Source organism: Ochotona curzoniae, unplaced genomic scaffold (genome assembly GCF_017591425.1).
Source record: "Ochotona curzoniae isolate NIBS_2020 unplaced genomic scaffold, NIBS_Ocur_1.0 contig_50, whole genome shotgun sequence".
Taxonomy (NCBI): domain Eukaryota; kingdom Metazoa; phylum Chordata; class Mammalia; order Lagomorpha; family Ochotonidae; genus Ochotona; species Ochotona curzoniae.
In genome coordinates, this window is record NW_024466446.1 from 10,329,113 (window position 1) to 10,354,408 (window position 25,296).

The following is a 25,296-nucleotide window of genomic DNA, read 5'->3' on the forward strand; positions in this document are numbered from 1 at the left end:
GAGAGTTGGTCCAGTTGAGCCAGGCATCAGGGGCCATGGTTATGGTTAGAACGCATCTCTTTCAAGATGCAGGTGTTGCCAAAGGGACAGTGTAAAAATGTGGGGCCTTTAACAGCGGGTTAAGTCTTGGGCGTCCTTCCCTCGTGCGTGGGAGAAGCTGCGTCCCACACACTGGCCTGTGGGAAGAATTCACTTTCTCTCTGCTCTTCCGCCTTCCACTGTGTGAGGATGCAGCAAGAAGGTCCTCGCTAGATGACTAAGGGCTACACGTTGAACTGGAACGTGTAGCTTCCAGAACTATGTGGGAAAAAAAGTGGCCGCTGTATAAATGATGATTCACTCCCCAAGTGAGCACAATGGCTGATGCTATGCCGATCCGAAGCCAGGAGCCAGGAACTTCTTCCGGGTCTCCCATGGGGGTGCAGGGTCCCAAGGCTTTGGGCCGTCCTCGACTGCTTTTCCCAGGCCACAAGCAGGGAGCTGGATGGGAAGTGGAGCTGCTGGGATTAGAACCAGCACCTGTATGAGATCCCAGGCGTTCAAGGCAAGGACTTTAGCCACTAGGCCATGGTGCTGGGCCCAGATTTCTCAAATCTTCAATAACTTGTTTCCAAGATACCAAGAGGGTATGGCTCCCAAATGTACAAACTCACAGTCCTAGGGTGACGGTTCGGAAATAGTAAAAGCTAAATGCACGGCGTCCAGCAGAGGAACCCAGACCTCAGGGCTTTTCGTGAGATCGCAAAAGCTGACTGGGATGTAATTGCCCCTCTCCTCACCTTTCCCTGTCTCCCCTTCCTTCCCCTCCCTGCCTGCCTCCTGTAAGGAGTGGTTCCAATAGCCCACCCTGGACCCGGCGCCATCTTAGCTTCCTCACAGCTCACGGAATTCGCACCAGTCCAGCCGTCCACCAATCAGATGTTAACCCGGCAGTCCACGTGAGAATCTCCACCAATCAGATGCTATAACCCGGAACCTCGCCTGGGAATCCCACCCCCATTCCCCCGCCCCTTCCCCAGCTCCAATCATTCTTAGGCAATCACCCGTGACAGGCTCAGGCACTAATCCCGTGGGGCCTGCCCTCACGCCCTCCGGATCCCCGCCCTCACACCTTGCAGCAGGCTCACCTGAGGTGCGAGAAGGCACGAGAAGGTGCGAGAAGGCACGAGAAGGTCCCCAGGTGCGGCTCCGTCTCTCTTTTCTCCTTCCGCCTAACCTCCCAGCCCTTCCTCCTCTTCCTCCTTACTTCCCCGCCACCTCCACCCCGTTCCTGCCCGGCTGGATGAAACGTCCTAAGAGACTTCGTGGCGTCTGGGGTTTTGGGCTCCAGGTAAAGAACCAGGCTGCGGGAATTAGCTGCGCGCAATAACGTAAAACTGGAACTCTAATTTTTAAAAATAACTAACACCCCCCCCCCCCCGTCCCTTTTCCCCTCTCCCCTCCCCCCACTTCCCTCCCTTTTTTCCCCCTCTCTTCCCCCCCTCCCGGTTAGATTCATCCTGTGATTTCATTTATTGGGAAACAGCAGGCTTAGTGGAAGATGAGATTTTAGGAATTGCCTCAAATGTGAACCTGAGGTTCGCTACGCCCGGCGACGACGTTTTGGGAGGTTAAAAGGGGACCCAGTGGCTCCCCCACCTGCCTTTCTGCCTCTTGCTCGGTATTTTTGGCATGGTTTTCCTATTCCGTGGCTGCACGGAAGTGGACGGTGACTCCAAGGCGTGTTTCGTTCTCATGTGCCAAACTGACGTTTCAGGGCCGTGAGAGCCGGGGGGGGGGGGGGGGGGGGTGGGGGGGGTGGGGGGGTGGGGGGGTGGGGGGGTGGGGGGCGGGGGTGGGGGGGTGGGGGGGTGGGGGGCGGGGGGGGGGGGTGGGGGGGCGGTGGGGGTGGGGGGGTGGGGGGGCGGGGGTGTGGGTGGGTGTGGAAGGACAGCGTGTACAATGTCAAGTAACATCACATACATACACACTCACACACGCGTTTGTCTCAGCTTAAGTCTCCAAGTCGTGCAGGAGCGCCTTCTTTCTCGTTTTTGCCCATTGCTGGGCTCGCTGGGCCGGCTGCCAGGCTCTGTTGTCTGCTGCTGTTTCAGAGCACAGCAGTCCGGGGGGGGGGAGGGGGAGGTGGGAGCAAGGATGTGGTAGTTGCAAGAATCGCTCAGCTCCATGCGTTGCTCCGCAGGCTCCCAGAAAGGCTTCTCTGAGCCCCAGGGGCCACCCTTTCTTGTGGACCCCTTAAACCTTGATTTATTTTTAACTGGAAAGATTTAGTGAAAATGACTCAATCTTCCATCCAACTGTTTCGCATCCCAAGTGGTCACAATGGCCACATATGAGCTTATCCCAAACCAGGAGCCAGGAGCCCCTACTACTTTTTTTTTTTAAGATTTATTTATTTATTTTGATTGGACCTTGAGATATACAGAGAGGAGGAGAGACAGAGGAAGATCTGCCATCTGATGATTCCCCAGGTGACCGCAAAGGGCAGAGCTGTGCTGATCCGAAGCTAGAAGCTAGGAGCTTCTTCCGGGTCTCCCATACAGGTACAGGGCCCCAAGGCTTTGGGTCGTCCTCAACTGCTTTCCCAGGCCACAAGCAGGGAGCTGGATGGGAAGTGGAGCTGCCGGGATTAGAACCGGCGCCTATATGGGATCCTGGCGTGTTCAAGGCGAGGACTTTAGTCACTAGGCCACCGCACCAGGCCCCATCCTCTACTTCTTTCCTAGGCCACAAGCAGGGAGCTAAATGAGAAGTGGATCAGCTGGGATAGGAACTGGCATGGGATCCCAGAGCGTGCAAGGTGAGGATTTAACCACTGAGCCATTTTACTGGGCCCTATGTATTGAACTCTTCACTGCATATCTCCTTATGTCAAGGGACCCTTTTAGGTAGTTTGGTGTTCAAGTTTGAAACTGTAATTCTTGATATGCAGGAGATTAATAATCATGATCAGTACGATACCAGTGGCAGTAACAGGAAGAGCCAACATTTACTGAAAGCCTTTCTGTGTATCAGGTGCTTCTCAGTGATAATGCTGAAGTCGGGAATGGTTAAGGAATCATTGCAATGTCCCAATTGGGGTGAAGACATGGCGTGGGCATGCAGAGCAGGGCTGTCATCTCAGGAAATATTCCTTAGGAGGGCTACACAGTGCCACCCGAAAAGCAGGTGTCTGAGGGGCTGCCGTGGTGGCACAGTGAGTTAACACTCTGTCGGTGGCATCCGTATCCACGCACACGGGAGAGCGCCTGGCTCCTGGCTTCAGATCAACTCAACTCTAGCATATGGATAATTTCTCTCTCTGTGATTCTGACTTTCAGGTAAAATAAATATATCTTAAGAAAGAAAGAAAAATAGTTTAGAAAAGATTTGGTCCGTGAATGTGTCGGTGCCTTTGGAAGATGGCTGGGTGCCTGTCGCTTCCTTTGGAGCATGACTCCTTGACTTTGGAGAAGCTGTTCCTTTATGCTGTGGGGTCTGGCCATGGGGCATGGCACCTCTGGCTTGACACGTTGGAGTCTTTGGGAATATTGAAGTTAGAACCAAGGGGAAGGAATTTCTTCTTAAATGAATTTAAAAATCTAGTTTGAGATGTTGATGCCATGTGCCCAGGTGTATGAATGGGGTTGTATGTGGTGGCAGAGGAGATTCATGGTAATATTGAGAGAGAGAAAGAGAGAGAGAGAGAAGGAGATGGAGAGAGAGGGAGATGGAGAGAGAAAGAGAGGAGAGAAGGAGATGGAGAGAGGGGGAGAGAGGGAGAGCGAGAGAAGGAGATGGAGGGATGAGGAGAGAGAAGGAGAGAGAGAGAGAGAGAGAGAGAGAGAGAGAGAGAGAGAAGAGATGGAATCCTGGAGGGCTCCTGGTCATTTCTGAAGCTTGTGGCTTTGTGTATTAGTCTCCTTTGCTTGGGCAAAGGCTGTCACATCCACTCCTGCTGGCAATGCTAACTTCCTTCTTTACGAATGGAAGTGTCATTTACAAAGTGATTTGGAAAGCCCCAGAGCGTGTGGACAGATCCTGCCAAGCACTGGGGTTCTGTTTTGGTGCTAAAATCTTTGTTTTCACAGTGTCAGTGACAGTAGGGATATCCCAGGAGGCTGGGCTCTGGGAGATAAGGAGACAGAGGAAGACAAATCAGCAGTAAGCAACAACCTCTCAAAGCACTCTTTTTAAAATGTTACTTGCTGGGGTCAGTGCTGGGCTGTGGTTGCCAAAGCCACCATCTGTGGTGCTGGTAACCCATAGGGATGCTGGTTCAGGTCCTGGCTGGTCCACTTCTGATCTAACTTCCTAAGAAAGCAGTGAGATTAGGCTCAAGATGGCTGGATCCCCGTGCCCATGTGTGAGTTCCAGAAGAGGCTACTGGTTCCTGACTTCAAACTGGTCCAGCTCGGCCTGTTGTGGCCATTTGGGGAGTGAACCGCTGGATAGAAAACTTCTGTCTTTGACTTTCAGATAAGTAAATAATTTTTTAAAAACTAATTTTATTTATTTTTTAATTGGAAAGGCAAATATACATAGAGGAGATACAGAGAGAAAGATCCTTCACCCGCTGGTTCATTCCCCAAGTGGCCACAAGAGTTGGAACTGAACCATTCTGAAGCCAGGAGCCAGGAGCTTCTTCCTGGTCTCCCACGTGGGTGCAGGGTCCCAAGGCTTTAGGTCGTCCTTGACTACTTTCCCAGTCCACAGACAGGGAGCTGGATGGGAAGTAGAGCAGCTGGGACATGAACCGACGTCCTTATGGGATCCTGGCAGATACAAGGCAAGGATTTAGCCACTAGGCCATTGCGCTGGGCCCAAGTAAATAAATCTTTAAAAATAAGTACTTTTACTTGGTAAAGTAAAATGACATATAGTTGTAGAGTTCAGTGTCATATTATGATGCATGTATACAAAGTGGAGTGATTAAATCAGTCTATTCAACATATTCATCTCTTCAATTTTTGATGAGAACATTTGAAATAGTTTATTACATTATTAACTGTGGTCAGCTTGCTGTGCAATAGATGTAAGATTTATTTAAAAAATTTCAATATTTACATAGTTGAGAGAGATACGTGCACATGTGGGTCTCTGGTGGGAAGGGTCGAGGCATGGAAGAGGCTGTGTGGGACCAATGGTCCAATATTTGTCCTCCTGTGTCTGCAGAGAGAGAAGGGGAGGTTATAACTCCTTGTTGTCACAGTACATCAGTGCCTGGGGATGGGGGACAGTCATTTGATGGCCCCTTCGAGACCCCAGTGTCGGGAAGGGTCTGCTGAGGGTGTAACTTGAGTGGGGTTTTTTTTTTTTTTTAAAGATTTATTTATTTATTGGAAAGTCAGGTATACAGAGAGGAGGAGAGACACAGAGGAAGATCTTCCGTCTGATGATTCACTCCCCACGTGACCGCAATGGCTGATGTTATGCTGATCCAAAGCCAGGATCCAGGAACTTCTTCCGGGTCTCCCCCGTGGGTGCAGGGTCCCAAGGCTTTGGGCCGTCCTCGACTGCTTTCCCAGGCCACAAGCAGGGAGCTGGATGGGAAGTGGAGCTGCTGGGCTTAGAACCGGCACCCATATGGGATCCCGGGGCGTTCAAGGCGAGGACTTCAGCCGCTAGGCCACGCTGCTGGGCCCTTGAGTAGTTTTGATGGTAGTTCTGAGGTGTCATTAGATTCATTGCTCCAGGTTTGAGAAAACCTTTCCAAGGTCCACTGGCTGACCAAGTCCACCTGAGTGTATCCACAGGGCCAAAGAACATATTGCAAAAACCTGGCCAGGAGAGTGGTCCAAACTGTTCTGCTCTCCCTCCTCTGATGAGCCACTCGCCGTCCTCTGTCGTCCTAGATGAGCTGGCTGTCACGTCCTTTGTGGGCATCTGGGCATGCTGTCTATACTGCACAGGTACAAGCAACAGAAGAGGCCTAGTCCTGAATTATCCACTCCAAGGTTGGACCACATATATCGTGGTTTCCACTGTGGCCAGGGTTTGAGTCCAGTCACCTGGGTGGCGAGTCCCTTAAGAAAACTTGCCTGGGGTGACCTTGGACTTGATTCTTGTGTGCGCCAGCCAGTGCAGGGTCAGGTTTAACCCATCACCTGCACTAGATGACACACAAACTTGGGTACAGATGAGTGGTCAGTACTACTCCAGCCCTATCTCTCACTTAAACTGATGCGTGCTGCAGCCTGACCCAAACCAGCCTGCCACGGGCCTGGTTTTCACACACACCAGCAAGTGCTGTGGCCTACTTGGGGTGATCCACAGTAACTCCCCCCATGCCTGCCCCAGTTCTGTTTTTGTTTTTTACTTTATTTATTTATTTTTTTTAACTATGGAATGCTTCACAAATTTGTGTGTCATCCTTGTGCATGGGGGCCATGCTAATCTCTGCATTGTTCCAATTCCTGCCCAAAATTTTGCATGTGCCAGTCTCTCTTGTGGCCCAGCCCAGCTCAGCTCGTATCCCATCTGACTTTCTTTATACACACCCTTGGGTGTTGCCTGGGAGTATCAGACGAGTTCCACAATTCAGCCTGGCTCAGTCTGTCACCACCCTCAGCTCTTCATGCAGAACCAGCAGGTGTGGCAGTTGCACAGAGGCAAGCCAACAAGTCCCACTACAGAATCTGCCCTCAGGTCAGGTTCTTATTCTGGTGGGTGCTGGGGCCCATCCTTACATGGCCTTCCCTGAGCTCTGACGGTCACGGGTGAGTGCTGTTGGCCTAGCCCAGCTGCACATGTCCCCCAGCCCCAGCTTTTGTGTGTGCCTGCAGGGGTGGGCGATGCCATTTAGCCCAGCCCAGGTCTCCCCCTTGGGCTGGTGCCTTGACCTGACTCGGACATGCCCTCTGCTTCCCCCCCCGCCCCTACCTGCCTGTGAGTGCAGTGACCCTGTTTGTGGAACACCCACAAGTCATTCTTCGGCTGCCGAACACGTCCTCAGCCTCTCCACTCCAATCTGTCGCTAGATGCCCTTCTTCTCTAGGCAGCCCGGGGGATAGTGTGTGTGACGTTGTCCAGCATTTCCCATCTCCCAACAGACCTTAAAAAGCACAGAATAAGCAGTTACGCTAGCACAGAGGTGTAGTTGACACACATTGCACATTAACTGAGCTCAGAACGCCTGCAGCCACCGGCTGCTTTTCACCTAGAAGTGGGACACTTGCCTAGGTCCAGAGTGACCAAGGCAGTTGCCAACAGGTGTCTCCTGGAATTCAGTGCTCCCAGAATATAATTTCTCTGTTTATCTAATCCACCTTCTTAACTCCATTTTTCTTATTTCAGAGAATGGCTAAAAGGTCCCAGGGGACTCCAGTTGATAGCTGAAGTGTTTTTTTTTTTCTAATAATGTCAGCATATTAATAAAAATGAAAGGCGCAATACAGGAATTCTGGCTCCCTGCAAGTGACGTGTTGGCCACTTTCTTAACCCATTTTTTTTCCTAAAGATTTATTTTACTTTTGGAAAGTCAGATATACAGAAGAGAGGACGATCTTCCATCTGCTGGTTCGCTCCCCAAATGGCTGCAACAGCTGGAGCTGAGCAGATCCAAAGCCAGGAGCCAGGAGCCTCCTCCAGGTATCCCACATGGGTGCAGGGTCCCAAAGCATTGGGCCGTCCTCGACTGCTTTCCCAGGCCACAAGCAGGGAGCTGGATGGGAAGTGGAGCTGCTGGAATTAGAACCGGCGCCCATATGGAATCCCGGAGCGTTCAAGGCAAGGACTTAAGCCACTAGGCCATGGCTCTGGACCCTCTTAAGCTATTTTTAAGAGGCCTCTCATCTGCCCAATTTTATTCCACTTCTTTTGGCTTCTAAAGTAACAAAAACATAGGTGTCAATTTTTTTGTATACTGCACAATCAAATAGAAATGTGAGTTGCTAAGCATACTCACTGTGCTTTCTGTTGCCACAGGGCAAGTCACGCTTCCTGCCAGGAGGTTGACAATAGTTGAGTGAGGACAAGTCGATTTCATGACAGTTGCCTTAATGATTAGTCAGTTGCCTAAAGGGGACACAGAAGCAAACATACTAGCTGTTTCTTCTCCCCCCTCTCTCTCCTGTTAGTCTCCTTTTTTCTGGGTTTGCTATGAATTAGATCTTGCTTTTGAATTTTTGGGGAATTTTGCGGACAGCAGGCAGAAATTCTCTAGCCTTTACAGAATAAGAGGATGCGGGCACCTGATGCGGCCTAACCACTATCCTTTAGTTTGCTGTTAAAATGACCATAACCAGCAGATAGGCCAGAAGAAAAAAAGAAAAAAAGAAGAAAGAAAAGGAACAAGTTCCCTTGTTGCCAACTGTGTTGCCTTGACAGAGGCTGGGCAAGCCTGGGTGGGACCTGCTGGGTGAAGGGCCTGACAGTGTGTGATCCCCAGCAACAGATGTTTGTGGTGGGTGTGTACACGCGCGCACACACACACACACACACACACACACACACACACGCACCCACCCACAGCGCCCAGCCTCCGGTTTCAGCGCTGGCAGCGGAGAACAATTCTCGGCTCCCCTTTCCAAGGTTATTTTTGGCGAGGGCTTGTTTCTCTGATGGCAAAAGGTTTCAGCCGCCTCCCAGCTCCCTGCCTGCCCTTGTTGAAGAGAAAAACTTGGGCTCCCACACTGTTCCGCTCTTTAGAGAAATCGCGGAGGGAGGAGAGAGAAGACCCCCCCCCATCTCTGCTCCAGCTCTCACCCCGGCTTGTTGCAAGGGTAGCCTGCCAGAGAAGCGATCGCTGAAGCGGGCTGGGGCCAGGCGCCGGAGGACTTGCCTCTGGACCACGGTCTGACTTTTGGGGACACCGCCACAGAAAAGTTTGGCGGGAGAAAACTTTACGGGGGTGGGAGGAAAGGGACGCCGGGAGAGGAGGAGCGCCCCCGGAGCCAGCCGAGGGAGGGCGCAGAGCGAGGGAGGGCGCAGAGCGAGCGCAGGGCGGCTGGGGAAGGGGCCGGGCGCAAGGCGGAGTCCGGGCTCTCTGCCAAGCCGGTGGGGGGCCCCTGCAGGCTGCTCATTTCCCTCCGGCTCTCCCCCGGAGCCGCGGCAGGACCGGCCAGGAGGCGCCATGGAGGGCAGCCCCATCCCGGTACTGACGGTGCCCACCGCGCCCTACGAGGACCAGCGGCCGACCGGCGGCGGGGGCCTGCGGCGGCCCACGGGCCTGTTTGAGGGCCAGCGCAACTACCTGCCCAACTTCATCCAGAGCGTGCTGTCGTCCATAGATCTGCGCGACCGCCAGGGCTGCACCATGGTGGTGGGCAGCGACGGCAGGTACTTCAGCAGGGCGGCCACGGAGATCGTGGTGCAGATGGCCGCGGCCAACGGGGTGAGTGACCTGCGCGCCCCTCGCCGCCCTGCGCGCTGCGCTGCCACCGCCCCCTGGCTTCACGGTCCCCCCTGTCGTTTGTTGGTCCCCAACCTGCACTGGCAGATGAAGCTGTGGCGCTATTCCTAACACATGCTCACTTGCACCCGTGTGGGTCCCTGACCTATTGCCAAGGGTGGACCCCGAAATATTTTTATGTCATTGGTTTGTCACCACTGTGGCGTTGGTGATGAATCGGGCTAGTGTAGGGATGTGGTCAGTTTGCTAGATTCTCGGTTCCCAGAGGCTGGGGTGCCTCCAGTGGTCTGAAGTGAGATTTCCAGTGGCTTCGTACAAAAGCTGTGCCAGCTTCTGTCCACCATGCCTTTTGACATTTGACAGCGTTTCATGCCCCAGGGGTCTCTGGGTTACCTGTGTAGAAAGTGACTTATGGCCTGGTTACTACAATCAGACACACACACACACACACACACACACACACACACACACACACACCTTTTTAGGGCAGTCTCTCCTTTGCAGGTGTGTAAATGAGTGTGGGTCGCTTTCAAAGTGAAACTAAACAGCCACCTGGCTTCTTGGTTCTCCTTTTTATTTTTCTCCTTTCTTCTTGTTGATGCTTTGTGTTCGTTGGTTGGGGTTCCAGGGACCGGGAGAGAGGTGTTTGCACCTGTGTGTTTAAGTAGCGAGAAGCCAAGGGAGGGCAGGCTGGTGGGGGTGCTGGGTGCTTTTCAACTCCAGAAGAGAAGGTGCCAGAGATACTGGACTGGTACTTTTCTCTGGCGTCTGAATCGGGGCTGATGAATGCTGGCTGGACCGAGGCAGTAACAGAGTCACATTGGCACTTGGTCTTTGTCCGACAAAGCTACTGCTGGACAATGGTGGCTCCTGGGCGGCCTTGGAGGGCCCTGTGAGCTTTGGTACTCCCCTGAGAGCCGGGCTTTCTGCAAAGTGTGGGAAACTTGGCCTGCACAGAATTTATTCTGGGCCGGGATATTTTTTTTTGAAACCGTAATAATGATTGATTTGCATGGGTAAATTATTCTTTATTATTTCTTGAGCCGTTTGCGCATAAGGACTCTTTGATCTCTAACCTGAATATGTTTTATGGAATATATACAGTTCCTTAACCGTTACTTCCATCTTGGAGATGCTTAGCGTATGTGAATACATGCTCAGAATAGAATTAAATGTAACCTAGCAGCTGGAAACGATAGAGGGGGCAAAAATGAAGTCTGCCTAGAAGCCCCAATTCGTCAATCATCTGAAATTGACATTTCTAATAGGGATAAAAAAAGTCAGTGGTAATAGACAATTTGCAGAATTCCACACAGATGCTTTGACTGGTCTTTTCCACACGTCGCTCAGGTTCCAGGAACCTGTACTATAACAGAGCAAATAGTTAGAACGGTAAGGAGTTGGCAGAAAGAGCGTCATTGGTTTTTGAATGATGACATGTGCGACAATGCACTTGTTGCCTGATCTGGCAGGCTTTGACAGACTCAGAAACAATGACGGAGCTGAGATGCCTTGACCATCAAGGATGGCGAATTGGTTATTTGTAAACAGGTCGAAACTAGCAGAAAACTAGAATTTATTTATGTATTTTTTTGAGGTGACAAATATAACTAGGCGGGATGCATCTAAAAACATTTTTGGTTTTTGTTAAATTTTCTTTCTATGAAAATTTGAAATTGATTTTTGATTGTATAATTGCCGGAAAAGAACAGAAGTATGAAATTTTAAGACAATAAGTTATTCGTAGGCAAGTGAAGTATTTGCATTTCAGTGTGTCATAAAATTTGAAATAGGTACATTTCAAACATATGCCTGTATAACTTGGCATTTTGAAAATTTTATAAAATTACAAAATTCTCGAACTTTCAGAAACCTAGAGAAGTTAGGTTGATGACATCCATGGGCCCAAGAACCTAGATTTTAACATTTTGCAGCATGTGTCTCGATTTTCCCCTTAGTTTAAGTGTTTTAAAGTATATTTAAAAAAAATCACTTTTACTTCTAAATGCGTTAGTATGAATTTCTAGAAAAATAAAAGCAGACTTTTTGTGCAGTAGTTACAATATCGTCATCCCAAACAAAAGAAATGATTTTTTTCCCCATTTATTCTCCACATTCAGATTTCCTGATTTATTCTGAAATGTCTTTTATAGCTCCTTTTTCTACACAAATTTCTTCTAACTAAGGGACACAGACTGTATTTATTTGATGGTTTATCTTACTTTCTTAGTCTACAAAGACCCCATCTTGATTTAGTAAGGAGTTCTGTTGTCCTCTAGAATGTTTCCTCTTCTGGAATTTTCTGATTGTTTTTATAGAGTCATTTAACTTCCCTCTTCTGTTCTTGTTAAGAGGGAATTAGTTGTAAAGGCTTAGTCCGGTGGGACAAAGTACGGTGAATTCAGCGGCTTTTCAACCAGAGAAGTTTATGATTCCTGGTTGTAGTGGCTGGGGAGTCCAGGAGCTACGCCCTGACGGTACTGGTGAGGACCAGGGTCCCGGCTCACAGAGCTGTGTGCCTTCTGCTCCTGTGCGGTGGAGGGACTAGCTGTAACGACAGCCGTTCTGGTCCTGGGATGCCCTCCCTGTGATTTTTGTCACTCCCGAAGGCTCTACCCTACTAACCTCCATTGTCACCGCTGGGCTAAGAACTAAGCCATAAACATTGCTTTGCTGCCAGGGCTGATGAGATGCAGGTTCAAGTTCTTCTTCCTTGTTAAATAAGCACATTTCATAGGGGATGGTTGTGTCCGTATCTCATGCTAGTTAGGAGACAATCTCTAGTTGTCCTACTAGTTAGTGATGTTAGGTGGCTGCAGTGTGATGGAGGTCACCGCGTCCTTTGTCATTCCTGGTAGCCTGTGGGGTGGAGCTTACATGAAATTCATGTATGATATCTTTTTTTATCTAAAGATTTATTTATTTTGATTGGAAAGATTTACAGAGAGAAAGATCTTGCATCTGCTGGTTTACTCCCCAAGTGGCCACCACGGCTGGAACTGAGCTGATCCAAAACCAGGAGCCTGGAGCTTCTTCCCAAACGGGTGCAGGATCCCAAGGCTTTGGGCCGTCCTGGACTGCTTTCCCAGGCCACAAGCTGGGAGCTGGAGGGGAAGTGGAGCAGCTGGGACATGAACTTCCCTGGGCCCAGATTTATTTTTATTGGAAAGGCAGAGTAACTTTATGGAGAGAAGGAAAGACAGAAAGATTTTCCATCTACTGGTTCACTCTCCTAAATGGCCACGACAGAGCGGCCAATCCGAAGCCAGGAGCTTTTGGGTCTCCCATGGCAGGTGCAGAGTCCCAAGGCTTTGAGCCATCCTCCACTGCTCTTCCAGAACATAAGCACAGCTCTGGAAAGGAAATGGAGTATCTGAGACAGGAACTGGTGCCCATGTGGGATCCCAGTGCCCACAAGGTGAGGATCTAGCCATCGCTCCTATGTGTAGTTTCTTAAAAATTCTCCCAAACTGTCTTTGCCTGACTTGATCATTTCATTAGGAGTTTTAAAATGGTGGTTTTTCTTGTTCTCTAATTATTTCTACCTGCTTTTGCTGGCATACCTTTATTTTGACTGCTCTCCCAGGCCACAAGTAGGGAGCTGGATGGGAAGCAGGGCTGTTGGGGTTAGAAACGGTCCCCATATGGGATCCTGGCCGTGCAAGGTGAGAACTTTAGCTGCTAGGCTACCATGCTGGGCCCTGATTACTTGTTTTTTAATTGCCAGTTTTAGGGTATGGATTTGATGAGATAGTGTCCTCCACAAGTAATTTTGTTTTACTTTCTTTCGAATCACTTATGGATTTTTTTTTTTTTTTACATACTCTCTTCTGGTGGATTAGTGAATAAGTGAATAAGATACCTTTTTAACCTGTTCTTGCACTTTTTATGTTGCTGTGTGAACTTATCTTAAAAATCCCTGGCATTTTAATTCCTTTCCCTTTTCAAAATATTTATTTTGATTTGAAAGGCAAATTTTACAGAGAGAGGAGACACACAGAGAGAGGTCTCCCACCTACTGGTTCATTTCCAGGTGGTCATAGTGGCTACAATAGCTGAGTTCCTTCAAACCTGGGAGCCAGGGGCTTCCTCCTGGTCTTCTCCATTGGTAGCAGGGGCTCCAGACTTTGGGCCATTCCCCGCTGCTTTTCCAGATCACAAGCAGAGAGCTTAGTCAGAAGTGGAACAGCCAGGACATGAACTGGGATACCAGTGCCGCAGGTGGGGGGTTAGCCTGCTGTGACACTGTCCGGCCCCTTAATTCCCTTCTGAAAGGGGCAGCTATGTAATAGCACGTAAAACAAAACAAACTATTGTGCAAAAGAGTAAATATCGGCACTGAAATGAACTGTGACTCCGCTTAGTTTGAAATCAATTTTGTAAAAATCCTGTTTCTATGGCCAACTGTTCTGGATCCTCTACAGTGGTTTAATTCCTTTATAGATCAGTTTGTCCCAGTCTCTTCAACAGTTTAAGAGCAAGAACATCCACAACAGGCGTACCATAGTATTTCTCCTTCTCCTCGTGTGCTTATTAGCCCCTTAGACCCCCCTTAACGTTGGATGGATGACAGCACCGTCACCTCAGAATGTTCTGAAATGTTCCCGAAGCCTTCTTTCTTTGCAGATGAGGCTCTGTACCATTTTCCAGTGGAGTTTTTTTTTTTTTTCCCCCTGGTGATGGAAATATTCTATAATCTCCATTCTATCTACTAAGCACAGGTGTCTCCCAAATCCTTGAATTGTATTCTACTGAGATGGAAGGACTCCATTTTGCTTTCACTTAATTAGCATAGAAATTCAAATAGCCACAGGGATGTGTTACTGCTGTGCTGGGCGGCACAGCTTTATAATTTAGCATTTGAAATGTTTGTTTTAAAAAAATGCAGTTTGAGTGTCAAAAACAACCATGGGTTAAATAATGATGAATCAGTGAATGTGATACACGTTTGGCAAACCTAAGACAGATTCCTTTCTGTGACGGTCGCACGCCCTTTCCCAGCCTGGGAGGGGATGAGGAGTGGTAGCAAGGTCTTGTTTGGGTAGCCGCCACAGGCCTCGTGTTCTTCTATGCTCTGACATATGAGTTGGAGAGAAAAAGCCTCAGCCTTTGGAAATATCTAGAAACCGCTTGTTTTCTCCTTTATAAATTGAGTATGACAGCATCGCTGGATTATCCTGGGCATCAAATCCAGGATTGCAATATGAAAGTCTTTTGTAGCAGCTATGGCACTAAGCAGTGTAAAAGAATAACCACAACACCTGCATTCCAGCTGCTCCACTTGGGGTCCAGCTCCCTGCTGAGGTCTTGGCAAAAACAGTGGAAGATGGCTCAAATGTTTGGGCCCCTGCCACTCGTGTGGGAGACGTGGATGAATCACCAGATTCTTGGCTTTGCGATGTGCCAACTGTAGCTGTTATGGCCAACTGAGGAGTGAACCAGCAGGTGGAAGATCTCCCTCCTCTACAATCCTGTCCTTCAAACAAACAAACAAATCAATCATTTTGAAAGGAGTATTATGATCAACTCAGTATATCTCAGATAATTATCATCTCTAATGTTAATGCCTATTGTAGATCCTCTTGGGAAATAGTTTATAGCCACGTTGCAAGTTACAACCAAGAGAAAAAAATTCATCTGTTGACTAGCCACGCCCTACACTGACTATGTAATGGTCAGCAGTGATAACATGAATACCTAGGGCAGTTTGCATGATTCAGGAACTTCTGCATGCCTTGCAAAATCTTTAGATGAAGAAGCTGACGGGTAATGCTATGAAGAAGGCTGGTTTCAAGTTCACCAAAGAACTCTCTTCAGATAGGCTTATACAGGCATTTAATTCTAATAGATCACGACAGGCGGGTTGCTCCAACTAATGGGCTACTTGGTCTGGCATTTGATTCTGGGGAAGGAGTCTTGGCATGGCATCAAATGACAGGAAACAGACGTGGAAGTCACTCACGACCGTGAGTGGGAAGTGGGGAGGGCCAAAGGAGACAGAGGGAAAAATGTGTGTTTCAACACCTGGGGGATCTAGGCTGGGATGGAGCTGCAAAGCTGGAGGTTCAAAGTTTGACTCCAGCAGGAAAAGGAACTGGGTTCAGATCTCAATATATGCCTTTAGTGGTGTTCTTTACCGAGTAAAGGGGTGGTGCAAGCCACTACAATCAGGTATTAGCGCAGGTTTGTGAAGCAGCAAACGTACAAGAGCATCCTGTTGTTCTCTCTCGCTTCCTTTCTGAGTCCCCGTGCCTGAACTGTGAAATTAGGAAAACTGTTAGGTCAGCAATAGCAAGCTTGGGGGGTGGGGTTGAGGGGAGCTTGTGTATTCTTCCATCTCCCAGCTGGGGGTCTTGATACTTTGAGCCTCAAGTCTTCATTCACCCTTCTGATGGGGAAGTAAAAAGAGTGGGAGAAATTTTGGGAACAGCTGGGCCCTCCCAGTTGCTGGAGTGGTTATTTTAAGCTTTGTTTAATGTGTCCGGGAGACCCAGATGGCATTTTTAACTGAGCTGCTTTATTAAATCCTGTGATAAAAGCAGAATGATGTTTATTGGAAAGGCAGACACACATCGGCAACAGAATGTGTGAAACCTGCCCTAAGAATTTTCTGTGAAACATCTGTTCTCTTTGAACCTGCTGTGAACTTTGAAAGTTTACTAGTTTCTGTCCGGATTTGAGGGCTAAAATTTGGAACTCACTTTTGGAAAAGTTCAAGCGTAGGTATGGGATCCATAAACCTTATCTCCTGTTTTTTTTTTTTCTTTTTCCTGTCTTTATTTTCTTAATCCCTTGGACCTGGACACTCTTTGTTAGACAAGAGTCATGTGATCCTGCAATTTGAACAAGTTTGGGAACGTAGATCTAGATTGCCTAGGGATTTTAATATCGAAGGTCCTTTTACAGCCCGGACCTTGAGAGCTAATTTGAAGGTCATTGGGATTTGGATCGTATCCCCTGCTTGTATACTCGAAGGGAACACTGTAAGATCTTTAGTCTGATTTGACTCATCGTAAGTACTAGGGGAATTCAAGGAAAAAAAAAAAACATGGAAGATTCATTAAAAACCCAAAATCTTTGCTTTCTCCTTTCATCTTGATTTTCAATGACATCATCTTGTGGAGTCATGCCTGCCATTTCTATAGAAAGAAAAGGTTCAGGATCTTTTAACCCTGGAGAACTTTCTAGACTGAAGGCATGGGAGAGTTTTTGTTTTTCCTTTTCTCTTATAACTCTGTGCCAATAGGTACTTTGTGCAAGTATATTATTTAGTTATTGTCTTTTAACTGTTTTCATAACTGGGGATGGCTAGTCCCTAGAGATTTCTGATGGAAAAATCAAGGACTCTGAAAGTGGAAGACCAGAGTTTATTTGACGGATGATCTCTCAAGATATTGGGAAGAAAGTTTTACCCAGAATGATTAGTATCTATAGTATACAAAAATCTCTTTCAAATCAGTAGGGATGTGCAGGCAATTCAGTGCCTTGTGAGTGAAAGCCACAAACACGAACGGCAACATTTCCCTTACTAAGCCAGCAGCCCATCTGGTTCTAAAATCAGAAAATGGAAAGTACGTAGGGTTGCGTGTTGGCAAATTGCCACGCTTGAGAGCTGCTGATGGAATTCAGATCTCTACAGCTTCTTGGTGTATGTAAGCATGAATAGCATGCTTTTTCAGTAGTCCAGAGGTGGTTTTAATGTAAGAATATATCCTGTAGGGCGTTCTAGCATGAGTGTGCAAACATGTATGCAGAATGATAATCATTGCAATAATATGCTGAAGAGAACCTGAGAAGCAAGCTATATGTTTAATAGTTGAAAATATTACTGCATAGCCACACCATGAATGCCATTAAAATCCACAAAGAGACTGGGTATGTATGTAGCATGACGAAGATGTGAATAACAGCTTGTTGGAGGAAAAAAGATAGTTGGGGGAGTGCTGCTTGCATTGTGATCCCACTGTCATGTGTATAATGCAGGTATAGAAATGAAGCTTGCCAGAACACATTCCAGTCCATGCTGGATATGCCTCTGTGCGGGCCCTGTGCGGTGGCCTAGTGGCTAAAGTCCTCGCCTTGAACCTGCCGCGATCCCATATGGGTGCCGGTTCTAATACCAGCAGCCCTGCTTCCCATCCAGCTTCCTGCTTGTGGCCTGAGAAAGCAGTCAAGGACAGACCAAAGTCTTGGTACCCTGCACCCGTGTGGGGGACCTGGAAGAGGCTCTGGGTTCCTGGCTTCAGATCAGCTCAGCTCTGGCTGCTGCGATGACTTGTGGTCACTTGGGGAGGGAATCATCGGATGGAAGATCTTCCTATCTGTCTCTCCTCCTCTCTCTTATCTGACTTTCCAATAAGAGTAAATAAAAAAGAAAACTAACATATGCATTTTATTCATAATTAGAACACATTGGTGGAGGACAGAGAAAATTAGACATACTGGATTTTAGTCATGGTTCCCCTGTTTGCAACCTTGCAACCACAGAAAAGTCAGAGTCTCCAGGAATTTGTTCCTTAGTTTATACAAACTGGAAACGAGCTAATTCTTTTTTTTTTTTAAAGATTTATTTTTATTATTTTTTTTATGGGAAAGGCAGATATACAGAGAGGAGAAACAGAGAGGAAGATCTTCCGTCTGACGATTCACTCCCCAAGTGAGCACAACGGCCGATACTATGCCGATCCGAAGCCAGGAGCCTCTTCTGGGTCTCCCACACGGGTGCAGGGTCCCAAAGCTTTGGGCTGTCTTCGACTGCCTTCCCAGGCCACAGGCAGGGAGCTGGAAGGGAAGCAGGGCTGCCGGGATTAGAACCGGCGCCCATATGGGATCCTGGGCATGCAAGGCGAGGACCCTAACCACTTGCGCCACCACGCCAGGCCCGAAACGGGCTAATTCTTTGCTTCACATCTTTCAGTGTTGTTGGGAGGACTTACTGTGATGTGGGTTAAAGAGAATTATTGTTTATTATCACCCAAATATTTTGCTCTTCTGATGAAAATGAAAGAAGGGCATATGTGTGTTTGATCTTGGTGGCTTTGTGGATCACTGGGTGGCTGTTGTGACATGACTGTCATTGTGCTGGTTGACTTTTTTACTTGATTGCCGAAGACATGATCCATCCCCATCTCCAGAACACATCTCTCTCACGCACAGGGAAACACACTTGTGCGCGCGCACACACACACACACACACACTCTCTCTCTCTCTCTCTCTCTCTCTCTCTCTCTCTCTCTCTCACTATACTTGAAGTGGTAGCAGCTGCTTCTGAGCGCATTTTAACTCTCCACAAAGGACTTGTTGACATGGTCTGTGTGTTGTCTTCTGTTTGGAATAGGCCAGTGCCATCTCTTCCCATCTTAAACCTGTGTGAGACTCAGGCTGTGCAAGAATCCAACCCTTTCCCCCACTGTCCCCCCTATGAGGCCAGCCCCTTAACCTCCTCTGCCTATTTTAGAAGGATTTTGAAACCTGATGGATTGGGCCATGTGAGAGATGACCTAGAAGAACAGACCTAGCAGGGGCAAAGAAACTCGACACTAACCTGCTGAGTGACATGAAGATGCACAGCTGTAGGTACTCAGGATGCTTCCAAATGTTTTACAGGATGTTTGTCAGGGGCCTGCTCCTGCAGCCGTGCTCAATGTTTGTTTAGGAGGCATAAGCTCTTTTTGGACAGGATCTCCCAAATGTAACGTGACAGATGTTAATGTGGAATAGAATACGGAAGACCCAGCTTGACTGTCATAAATAACAGTAAATTGTCTAATCTTGCCGAGTTGTAGATCTGTAATTGTCAGAGGGCTTCAGTTCACAGCAGCATAGCAGCAGGGGTGGGGGGGCACTTGAGAAATGAAGCTAGTAATGCCCACCCTGATGGAGACTGCCTTGATGGGCTTCCTCTGAAAAAATGTATATGAATGGATTCTAATTGACTATGATTACTGCTCAGAGAGAATGTGTATACACATAATATGTATTCTACCTAGAATCATGTATTTATCTATAAAGATGGCAAAAACATTGAATGGATGCTTTTGAGTATCTATAGTTATAGTAAAGAATTGAGACAAATTCTTTTGAAATATCGATTGATTTTCCTTGGAAAGGCAGATTTACTCCCCAGATGGCCACAATGATGGGAGCTAAGCCAATAGAAAGCCAGGAGCATCTTCTGGGTCTCCCATGCAGATGTAGGGTCCTGAGGCTTTGGGTCATCCTCCACTGCTTTCCCAGGGCACAAGCAAGGAGCTGGATGGGAAGTGGAGCGACTGGGAAACGCCCAGGTGTCCATATGGGATCCCGGTGTGTGCAAGGCGAATACTTACCCACTGAGCCATTGCGCTGATCCCTTTAGACAATTCCTTGGAAGATGAACTTTAAACTTGAGTTTATTTTGACACAAAGTACTCTTAAATTCATACATGGCTTTTCATATGCATTTGCATGGATTTTTTAGAATACTCATGATGGATATAAAATCCCCCCATCCTGTACGTAAATACAGTTTATCTACTTGTAAAGCTACTGGCTGGAATGTACTCTTAAGCAGTTAGAGTGGCTTAGGTGGCTCAGTGCCTACCAGAGACGTATAGAGAGAATAAGAAGGGTAATTTAGGTCAGGAGAGGGCTGCTGACGGGGCCTGCCCTTCTCTCTCAAAGAATGCCAGCCACTTCTTAGCGAGATCCGTGTTCACAGAGACACCTGCTGTGTAGCAGTTACTGTTCTCCACCACACAGCAGTCTAATGTGTACAGACTGAAACGGTTGACGGGTCAGTGATGGTGTGGTTCATGAATGCATGACTGCACAGCCATTAGCATTATGTCATGGGGGTGTGCTCAGCCCCTGGGAAGACAAGCTGAAGGGAAAGTCTAGGTGATTAACTGAGCAGTGTGTGCGTGTGTGCGTGTGTGTGTGTGTGTGTGTGTGTGTATGTGTATGTGGTGTGACAATCCCCTTAGCAAACTTATAAATATTGCTAGTAGTCATTGTCAGAGGGCAGGATCGCACATGCTCTTTTTTCCCCCCATAGTTATATTTCATAAAGATTCAGCAAAGAATGTGTGTATTTTGTAATTCAAAAAACATTTCAGGCTAAACACAGCACTTGGATGTAATGACGAGAAATGATGCCAGCAGAGGATGTGAGTGGAATGTGCGCTCTTTGCCACGGGCTGCGACCTGCCACCTGCCACCAGGCTGACCGTGTTACTCTCTTTGTCCTCCATCACGTCATCCTTCAGATCCTTTAGATACCACAAGGGAGAGTAGAGGGATTCCAGGTGCTGACCAAAGACACGTGGGCACTAGGTGGCAGTCAGTTTTTGCCTCCTCTCCCCCTGGATGCCCAAATCTGTGCTTTCCTGACTCAGTTTCTATTTGTGCATCTTATCTTGGCTTGCAATTGGTTTGGCTGCTTCACAAAATGGCAGCCAGCAGGACTCTTTCTTATTTTAATGAGTCAGGTACTTTTTCAGAGCAACTTTTCAAGCTCTATTCATACTAAATTCCCAAGCCTTCTGAAGCAGAGGACAATGAAATTTCCTGATCTCTTCAATGAAGTCTTGAAAATTGGGTGATCCAGATTGAGGACCCAAACCTGGGCCATCAGAACTGAATGCCTCATTTGCCTATTCCTGTGCAGTGGACAGCATGTCCATAGGAACACAGGGGACATGACAGCCAGCTCAGCTAGGCCAGCAGGGGGCGTCAAGTGCCTCTTCAGAGGATAGCAAGCAGAACAGATTGGATAACTTTCCTGGCCAAGCTTTGTTGCATTTTTCTGGGTTTATGGATGCTTTAAGGTGGACTTTGTCAACCAGTAGACCTTGGAAAGATTTTCTCAACCTTGGAGCAATGAAACCAACTTCTTAGAACTCTCACAACCATTCAAGTAACACCCTTGGAACACTTCCCCACACTGGGGTCTCTAGGGTGTCATCAGCTGACTGTCCCTCATTCCTGGGTGCTGATGTAGTTTGAAAGCCTCTTCCCTCGCAGAAGTATGTGAGGAAAAAAAACCTGGAACATTTGTCCCACCAACCTTTCTTCATACCTTGTCCTCTTCACCATAATCAGAGGCTCACATGATGCTCATTCATCTCAATTATGTAGCTGATATTTAAAGGAAAATTAAAAAAATTTAAAAAAAAGAACTTGGGCCAAACTTCTGGATGGTAGGGTCTTTCCTGCACTTATTATCCACATGTGCCTCTTAATTTTTTTGAAGATTTGTTTATATTTATTGCAATGGCAGATTAACAGAGGAGAGACAGAGAAAAAGATCTTCTGTCTGCTAGCTTGCTCACCAAGTGGCCGCTACAGCCAGAGCTGAGCTGATCTGAAGCCAGGAGCTTCTTTCAGGTCTCCTGCATTTGTGCAGGGTGCCAAGGCTTTGGGCCGTCCTCTACTGTTTTCCCAGACCATAAGCAGGGAGCTGGATGGGAAGTGGAGCAGCTGAAAGGTGAGGTTTTATCCATTGAGCCAATGTGCCGTGTCTCCACATGTGCTTCTATTGAGTTAACATTTCTCCCTGGAACCTCTGAAAGTGTGCGAGGGTTTCCGGCAGAAGCTGTGGGTAAAATCATATTGCTTGCTTTGAATGTAGAGGTCCCTTGATGTTTGCAAACCACATCCATGCCTTGAGTTCATTATCTGTCCAAATTTCACTTAGCCATCTCCTGCTTACACATGTGCAGCTGCTCTAGCTAAGGAGTGGCACTCCACTGTGACAGCTGGGCCTGGGAGACAGAAAACTTGCCATTATTGGCAGTTGGACTTGGGATTTGTGTGTGTATTTAACTGAGAGTATAGAAAACAGGTGTCTGTGTGTGTGTGGCTGTCCATAACATGTTATGGCAGCATGGTCCCTGGAGAGCTCTAGTTTGCTTACTTTGTCTCTCTGTTTCCCTCTCTTCTCTTTGAGAATTCTCTCTCTCTCCATTGCTCTCCCTCTCTCTCCCTCTCTCCCCCACCCCTTCCTCCTCTCTCCTCTTTCACCACCCCCATCCCCTGACCAAAAAATTGTTTTTTATTACTGTTTTCCTCCAATCCACTTTGGGATTTGATTCCATTATGGAAGCGTGAGTGGAGAATATTGTAGAATGTCATGGTTACTCTTTCTGTACTTAAAAAAAAATCTCCCTTAGAGCCAAAAGGGCATCATAAGGGAAAAATCGAATGTAAGAGAATTTACACATGAAACCCAGTCCTGCTTTCTCCAGTGTTGTGTTACTGGAGAAAACTCATTCAGTCGAATTCTGCGCCTCCTTGGAAATTTTAGCCCGAGAGTGTAATTGTATGTCTCCACTCCCTAGGGTTTTATTTTGAGCTAATTAGAAGCTGAACACATACTAAATCTAATTTAGACGTAGAGTTGCTAATATTGTGAAAACGAAGGAGCTGTCAGAAATAGTCATTGAAAAAAATCACCTATAGCATTCAATGTGATGTATACAACAGGTGCTTGAGATAAAGCTTTCCTCTGGATGCTTTTCTTTTTTTCTTTTTAAAGATTTATTTATTTATTGGAAAGTCAGATATACAGAGAGGAGGAGAGACAGAGAGGAAGATCTTCCGTCTGATGATTCACTCTCTAAGTGAGTGCAACGGCTGGTGCCGTGCTGATCCGGAGCCAGGAGCCAGGAACGTCCTCCAGGTCTCCCACACCGGTGCAGGATCCCAAAGCATTGGGCCGTCCTCAACTGCTTTTCCCAGGCCACAAGCATGGAGCTGGATGGGAAGTAGAGCTGTCAGGATTAGAACCGGCGCCCATAAGGGATCCCAGCATGTTCAAGGCAAGGACTTAAGCCGCTAGGCCACGCTGCCAGGCCCTGAAGTCTGCATTGTGAAAAAGGATGTAAAATTCTGGGCCTGCTAACCACATCTTCCACAGCTGTGCTGTCTTCATAACTGTGTGAAGTAAGGTTCTATAAAGCTGATACTTCACACTGCAACAAGTTCTCCATTATTAGACATTTATAAAGGTGGGTTTAAATTCCTCTTTAATTATTAGTACTATAAGAATTATCTACATGTATATAGCTTTCCCCTTTTGAAAGATATTTTTAAAGAACGATGTTGAAAAAAGAAGAGATAGATGGAACATCCTGAACAAAAATGACAAGTGTTTTTTTTTGGATTTGTGACGTCAGAGCTTTATTTTTTGAGGTCAGTGGTGACATGGTACTCATTGTTGTATCTTGCAGGACTGCCTGTATTATGTTTCATAATAGATACTCAGTAAAATGAATTGAATGACTACATAAATTTGGAGAACAATGTGGGGAAAATAATTTATTATTTCTCTGAGTAATAATAGAAATGTTGTTATATTAACCTGGCCTGTGCTTTTCTTGTCTTGAAACATGGTGCTGCTACTTATCAAGTCACTGAGGGTAGGGGGCTGAGACTTAGCTGGACTTCTTCCCCAGGGTTCCTGAAGTTCAAAGTTACTGCCCTGTAAAGCTGAGTGGCTTAGAACCTCAGCTTGTATTTGTTATCGCTCAGAGTGTCTGTGAGATGGGACCTAGATTACTCCTGGCTCAAGGATTGTCGTGAGGTCATGGCCACATGTTGGAAGGGTGGTCCTTTGAAGCTTGACAGGGCCTAGAGGATGGATGGCAAGGTAGGTCCTTCCGTGGGTGCCAAGTGGTTGTTCGCTGTTGGGTGGGAGGCCTGGCTTTCTCTCCAGAGGGGCGTCCACACACGTCTTCGTGATGTGACAGCTGGCCCTTCCCAGAAGGAGCAGTTCAGCAGGGCAAGGCAAAGACATCAGTGTCTTTTTATTTATTTATTTTAAAAAATTTATCTATTTCTTGGACAGTCAGATCTACAGAGAAGAGTAAAGACAGAGAGGAAGATCTTCCTGTCCAATGATTCACTCCCCAAGTGGCTGCAGTGGCCAGAGCTGAACTGATCCGAAGCCAGGAGCCAGGAGCTTCTTCTGGGTCTCCCCTGTGGGTGCAGGATCCCAAGGCTTTGGGTCATCCTTGAGTGCTTTCTTAGGCCCCAAGTGGGAAGCTGGGTGGGAAGTGGGGCCGCTGGGACAGGGATTGGCACCCATATGGGATCCCGGAACTACACAGAGCCAAATGCCAGACAGGGTGACCATAGTCCCATTAGTTGATATCCCAGACTACCTGCTAATTCTGAAAATATTTATCATGTCCAATAGCTTCTTTGCCTTTCTTGGCCTCTAGCCTAATCTAAGACACCTTTCATGCTTAATTCTGATAACCGTTTCATCTGATCTTCCTCCTGCTCTTACTACTCTTTCCGAAGAAAATTATTAATGCATTTGAGAAGCGAGGGAGAGAAATCTTCCATCTGCTGATTAATTCCCCAAATGGCGCCAACAGCCAAGCTGGACCAAGCTGATGCCAGAAGCCAGGAATTCCATCTAGGTCTTTCACAAGGCGGCCAGGGCCCTATGCGCTCGTGCCATTTTCTCCTGCTTTGCCAGGTGCACTGGCGGGAAGCTGTATCAGAAACACAGTAGCTAGCACATGGACCGACCTTCTGAAATGAGATGCTGGCTTGGCTGGTGTCACCTTAAGGTACTGTGCCACAACTCTGACCCCTCATTACTAATTCATGTGGCTTTCACATAGCAGCCATTCATTTGCTTTCAATTAATTCAAGAAATATTTATTATAGAAACATGCCCGTTTTGTCCGAAATTCTTGGGATATAGCAGTGAGCCCCCCCTGTACCCCATGCCTTTGGGATTTACATTCAATGGAAAAGCAAATATATGGAAACTGTTCAGTTACATTTTATGGGAAATTACAAAAGAAACAGAGACCAACAGAGGAACAAGGAACTTCAGAGCAGCGTATTATCTATGCATAGACTCGTCCAGGGTGTGACTTTTGATGAGGTGATGATGGGACATGAGGGTGTGGGTGTGTGGATGCCTCGTAAGGGTGTTCTAAGGAAAGCAAGAGAGCGAGACAGAGGT

At 47.4% G+C, this 25,296-nt stretch overlaps 1 protein-coding gene and 1 pseudogene across 1 annotated transcript in view; one reads left to right on the forward strand and one right to left on the reverse strand.

Annotated features, from left to right (window-relative positions):
* Nucleotides 1–6,316: 6,316 nt before the first annotated feature.
* Nucleotides 6,317–6,410, reverse strand: LOC121162090 (annotated as a pseudogene).
* Nucleotides 6,411–8,848: 2,438 nt separating this feature from the next.
* Nucleotides 8,849–25,296, forward strand: part of PGM5 (phosphoglucomutase 5) — a 152,132-nt gene continuing 135,684 nt past the window's right edge. Inside the window, exon 1 of the mRNA XM_040988748.1 lies at nucleotides 8,849–9,313. Within this exon, the coding sequence (XP_040844682.1) occupies nucleotides 9,053–9,313 (261 nt within the window). The 5' untranslated portion in view covers nucleotides 8,849–9,052. The remainder of the gene's footprint in view (nucleotides 9,314–25,296) is intronic.